This window comes from Gracilinanus agilis, chromosome 2 (genome assembly GCF_016433145.1).
Source record: "Gracilinanus agilis isolate LMUSP501 chromosome 2, AgileGrace, whole genome shotgun sequence".
Classification (NCBI taxonomy): domain Eukaryota; kingdom Metazoa; phylum Chordata; class Mammalia; order Didelphimorphia; family Didelphidae; genus Gracilinanus; species Gracilinanus agilis.
The window spans coordinates 283,571,126-283,577,125 of record NC_058131.1 but is presented as its reverse complement, the minus strand read 5'-3'; the positions used below and the strand labels follow the sequence as shown (position 1 = coordinate 283,577,125).

General features: G+C 44.3%; 1 protein-coding gene across 3 annotated transcripts in view; it reads left to right on the top strand.

The window, feature by feature from the left end:
* PTPA (protein phosphatase 2 phosphatase activator) overlaps positions 1 to 6,000 on the top strand; it is a 42,665-nt gene that overhangs the window by 33,048 nt on the left and 3,617 nt on the right. For all 3 annotated transcript variants that reach the window (XM_044663998.1, XM_044663999.1, XM_044663996.1), the window contains one exon: positions 3,303 to 3,410. In XM_044663998.1, the coding sequence (XP_044519933.1) occupies positions 3,303 to 3,410 (108 nt within the window). The remainder of the gene's footprint in view (positions 1 to 3,302; positions 3,411 to 6,000) is intronic.

The window sequence follows — 6,000 nt, the reverse complement described above, 5'->3', positions numbered from 1 at the left end:
CCCCCCCCTTCCCCTCCCCCCCAGTTACTGACAGAGGAACCATTTACAAAAGGCTGATTCTCTTGGGAGCAGAGAGGCAGGAACGCAGCGTCTGTGAGTAATTTCCTGCTCAATATGGCTGCTCTGACTCACTCGATTCCCCTGGGGTCACTGCGGGACTGCAGCTTGCTTGCTTGCTCTAGTGCGCTCTCTCTCTTCTCCCTTTGTGGCTAGAATGAGCTAATTTTTTTCTTCTCACCCCTTTTCCTTCTTTTCTCTTCCCCTCTGCTTTCCCAAATAATTATAACTCTCCTTGCAGTGACCCAGCAATGGCCAAACCCCCTTAGAAATAGGCCAGTTCCCACCATACTGTTCTTTGGTACTATTCTTGTTCTCTATTTCCTTTTCAGCCTTTGTGGAGAGGGGATTTTGATTCAATGAGAACATAACCAAATCCTATCCCAGCAGACCAAAGAGGCCTTCATGGGAATATTTCACTAGGATAGAGTGTCCTAGGTTGTGAGAGAGGCACTACAGAATTAGTTGCAGAGCTTTAATTTCTAACCGCACCACTTTCATTTGGGAGTATATACTTTCACTGGGTTGGTTCCCAGAAGCCCATGGTATATGGAATTTAACTTGCTACACAGAACAAATTCATTGGGTTCCAAAGTATTTCCCCATTCAACTAGTTTCAACAAGTATTTAAACTATTAACCTCTTTCTTAGGAACACTGCTTGTACTCACCACTGTGGGTTAACTAGGTGGCCCTGTGGATTAAGCACTGGATTTAGAGTCCAGAAGACCCGAGTTCAAGTTTGGCCCTCCGGATTAGGTATATGTCCGGGCAAATTATTTAACTCCTGTTGAATCATATTTATGAAGCACTTTGAAATCCTTGAAGTGATGTACAAATGCTAGTTATCATCGTCATCATCAATTCAAAACAATAACATGACCTTGTTGCTCCCCTCCCTTTCCAAGGCAAGTTGAGGGGATGACATGTATAAATCAATTAACAATCAATCCAAGGCATTATATGATTGCCAAAACAAATACTAGAGATAATAAATGCTACAAGACACAAAAAGGGGAGGAGGAACACTCCATGGAGCTTATGGAATGTAAGGTGGACCTTGAAGGTTGAATACAATTTGGACTGATAGAAAAGAGTAGAAAGGATATTCTAGGCTAGGGAAAGCAGCACAAATAAAGCCACAGGTGGAAGCAGGGCCTTTGTTTTGGTATTGCCTCCTGTGCTTCCCTTGGAGTTGAAGAGTTGAATGTTCTGGAATTGGAGGGCTGCTTCCTAGTGAGTGCAGTGATTAGCAGTCATAGTCATTGAACTTTTATCTCTAGCATCTTTGAGGTCCTAATGTTTTGTGCCTGTCCCACTGGATGTGAAAGGTTTCACTGGTAGGAAGCTGCTTTTCTTGATTGAAATATTTTTTATCTATTTATTCATTCATTTACTTATTTATTTACTTATTTACTTATTCATTTATTTATTTATTTATTTATTTATTTATTTATTTATTTATTTGTTTTAGGCCCTTAACTTCTGTGTATTGACTTATAGGTGGAAGAGTAGTAAGGGTAGGCAATGGGGGTCAAGTGACTTGCCCAGGGTCACACAGCTGGGAAGTGTCTGAGGCCGGATTTGAACCTAGGACCTCCCGTCTCTAGGCCTGACTCTCAATCCACTGAGCTACCCAGTTGCCCCTCTTGATTGAAATATTAAGTCATCCATAAGTCATTTTTTTGTGTCGTCTTTTATTTTTATTTTTTTATTTTTTAGTTTTACATAAGTCATTTTAATGGGAGAGATGATGGGGCTTTAGGGTATGATCAGCCAGTACCTTAAGCAACAATATGTCTAAGAGGGATAGGACTGAATGGATAGTCCTGTTCTTCTTAAACATATTGTTGCTTAATTGAGTGAATAATATCTTGAGTTCTTTCATCCTTTTTCTGCTTTGGTGTCCATAAAATATACCATCACTAGTAAAATGCAAAATCTTTATATTTTAGTCAAAAGGAACAAATAGATGATCCCCTTACATTGAGGCCTGGGGTCAGGGTCATATGAATGAGAAGAAGAGAGAATCTGAAGGACTTGTTTTATTTTCCATGCCTAAAAAGGAACTTAACCCCAACAGTTAGTAGTAGCTTTAGAGCCTTTCTTTCATCCTGGGGAACAGGGTTGATGATAATTCACTAGCCTAAGGCTATTGCTATAATAGACCTGGCACACTCTTCCTCTGACATGCTGAGCTCTTCTCTGAGTCCTGTTTCTCTGGTATATGTGCTAGGTACTAGGTAGCTCTGGTATCCCCAACCTCTCCATGAGATGGAAGTGTCTAGATGTGTATAAGGGTAGAGATTACTAACAGTTCAGTTAATAAATAAAAATGTGTTTGCCTCATGATCATAGAAAGATCTACTCAGGGAAATAAAAGCCTCTTGGCTTCTGGGTTGTGGTTTCTGATGTCATGGGAACTTTGCTCAGCAAAGCAGACTACCGAATTTTTTTCTCTCCCTGAGGGTCTGAACCACTCTCCAAGGAGAAGGGGCCAAGGAGCAGAGTGGTCCTTGTGATTGTGCCTGCTGTTTGTACTGCCAGGGTTCTTTCTACCTCTCTGGTTGTGACTGGCAGAGAATATTTGAGCTGTTTTTTGAAAAAGGTCTTCTCAACTCTACTCCAAAGGCCTTTCTGCCACATGGAATGCAGTGTAATACCTGTTTTAGTTTCTTCCTCACCTCACCCATTCAAAGACAGAACCCTCTGTCCCCTCCTTCTTCTCTCTCCCTCCCTCCCTCCTCCCCCAGCCTCTCTTTCCTATTCCTACTCTGGGCTCTGTGGCAGGTATAAGCTGAGAGCTTCTATCAGAAGGAGGCTACCCTTTGTACTGCTGTGTGTATTGGGGGGAGTTGTTTATCTGAGTGGGAATGAGTCATAGTATTGGAAAGCTCAGCAGTGTTGCACTAGGGGAATGGATGGAAGCTGTACCAACTGTTAGAATGGGAATTTTATCTTTCTGTGTCTGTTGCTTTGGTGGTAGTGGGGGGAGGCCATTTCCATCAGATAGGTATATGGGCCAGAAAGGTGGTTGTCAAGGGAAGGCAAGGAATTCTTGTATAAAGACAGAAAGAGGATAAGCATGTATAAGTATAGAACCAGGACCAGGGTCACCCTGAATGTTTGTTTGAAATCAGTGTGACTCTGAGTCACTGTGGCTATGGATAAACTTCCCTGCTGGCTTGGTATACCCCCTCCTCCCCATTCCCTACCCTCCCTGAACTCTTCCATTGTCCCTTCCAGATGAAGACCGGCCCCTTTGCTGAGCACTCCAACCAGCTGTGGAACATCAGTGCTGTACCTTCCTGGTCCAAAGTGAACCAGGGCCTTATCCGCATGTATAAAGCTGAGGTAAGTTTTCCTGGGAGAGCTAATTGACTGCCTACTATCCCCTCTGCCCACTTTTCCTATTCTTGATACAATTCAGTACCTGGAAAGAATCATCTCTATATCTTTTATGGGTGAAATTAGGACTCTTAATAGGTAGAACCCTAAACTAGGAGTCAGAAGTTCTGGTTTCTTAGGGCCTACTTTTAACAAATTCTCTTAACCTCTTCTGCTTGGGTTCCCCACTTCATAAAATAAGAACACCCCCCCCATTTATTTCATAGGAAATTCTCTGAGAGCTCATTAGACTTAGAGGTGCTTTCCTCCCCATAAGTACTGAATTGCTTCTCTTTGCCCAGTTTTCATTAGTGCCCTCTGCAGGGGAGGTTTCCTCTGCCCTTTAGCTAATGAGAATTTAGAAGCCTAACTCTTCCTACTTCTTCAAACCAGTCCTGAAACTATTTGCCATGCTTGAAAAGGTTTAGAACCAGTGGGATTGCTCTTCATGACTAGAGAGAGTGGAATTGGGCCTTAGGCTCCCTGCCCAGAGAATTAAAGAACATGGATCCTTGAGGGCCCCTTTTCATGTCTCAAACTGGTCCTGGGGATTGGCTTCATTGTATCCCTCAGCTGTCTGTATGGAGATGGTCTCTCTTGACTCTTGAACATCTTGTTCTGTTTCTGGAAAGCAATGATCTTTCTGCTTTTCTGTCTTTTCAGAGTCCCATATAAAGGGTTATGGGTGGGATGATGTGTTTGCAACACCAAAAATTCTATCAGTATTTTAGGTATTCCCGCTTAATCCAAGTACCTGAAAGAGTTAATGGAGCTGGAGCTGACCAGGCCTAGCCCTCTCTCCTCCTTCCTTTCACCCCTCCCCCCTCCCCTTCCTCTGAACTTCACATCCTGTGTTTAGGTTCCAACCCACATACCTCTCTAATCTAAGAGGCGTCATTCGAAGGAGCTATGCTGGCTCCTTCCGGCTGCAGCCTAGCTCTCTTCTCTCCCCTGTCAGGAGAAGAATAGGGTCATCTTTCCCTGTCCAACCTGATCTCTTGTGTGGTTGTGTGTGTGTGTGTGTGTGTGTGTGTGTGTGTGTGTGTGTGTGTTCGGGGGTAGTCAGACCTAATGTCCTCTTCACCTACTTCCCATATTCCCCTCATCCCTTCCCTCACCCCACTGCTGCCTGGATTTGCCTACTGAACATGCACTAGAGGCTGCTCTGCACTTTCAAATACTTGGTATTTTTGGTCTTGTCCTTCCTGCATCCTTGTTAGGACTACTATTCAGAACATGGAGGCTCTGAGTAGCAAAGACAAGGCAAGGCTACTAGGATTGGGTTTGTGTAATATGAGACTTGTCAGCATAGTTGCTTTTGGAAGAACTTTTATCTCCTTGGATTTCCAGAGTTGCCTATTTTGGTCCTTTTCTGGCCCCAACTTTTTCAGTTGCTAGAATCTAAGAAAGACCTCTCATTCTAGCTTCTTAGTTTGTGCCTTAGGCATGGAAGGATGTGGTAGGAGGAGGGAGTTCCCTGGACAGCAATGGAAAAGTGTTCTTACCCAGGCCCAGGGCGTTGGCCTCTAGGGGGACAATTAGCCAGGCTTGGCCTTGCTGAGTTACCATGTTGGCCAGAGGCTCCCATCTGCTCCATCCCCAAAGGACTAAATTTTCCTGTCCCCCAAAGCCACTTTTTTGTCCCTAGCCCAACTCCCCTCTTCCATTGTTACTCTTAAGTGTCCTGCAGCTTTGGCAGTGGGGGAGCTAAAACAACAGGATGTGCTCCTAAATTCTCTGGACTTGTTCTGGGCTTGATATTCTAGTGCCTGGTCCCCAAAGAAAGCATAATTTGGGATGAAGGACTTTGTGGGTGGAGCAGAGAGATCATCTGTCCCCTTACTGAGAAGCCTCTTCTTGGCTGATTCTCTTGACTGAGTTCTTGAAGCAAACTGACCTTTAACCCTTGTTGGAATTCCAGGGCCCTGATGAGGGGTGGGGGCAAAGGCTTTTTAAAATCTCACTACTTTCTTGATGACATAAGTGCAATGGTAGTTGCCTTTGCTTATTTCCCCTATCACTGTTATTCTCTGGGGATGCCTGCCTTCCCCCTCCCCCTCCTCCTCCCCCCCTCCCCCACCTCCACTTGTTCTCTCCTGTTTCTGTTTACCCCCTGGAGTCTGGCTGTGATTGAAGCTGTCCTGTACTGTCATCTGGGGCATTTTCTTCTCCTTCAGCTTCAGTATTCTGACATTTTATGAAGATGCTCAAGCTGGTTTTCCCATTTCTAGTAAGACTTGGCCTAACCCTTCTTCCTGGCTTCTTGAGGTTGTTGGCCTGTGAGACCTCAATTCCATGTGTCTCAACCCCATGAGACTTCCCCCTTCTTTTTGTAGCTGGCTTTTGAGGTGAGAAGATAAGGCTTTGCTGTAAGTCTAATTTCATGAATATGTCTTCCTTTTGTCCCCTGGGACTTGGAGATCAAGGCCATAGTCTGGCCCTTGCACTACTCCTTTCAGTAGTAGTAATCCATCACTCAATCTTACCCAGGAGGAGTCACACTCCTAATTTGATTGTGGCCAAATTGATGTGGCAGGAGACATGAGACCTTCAGTGT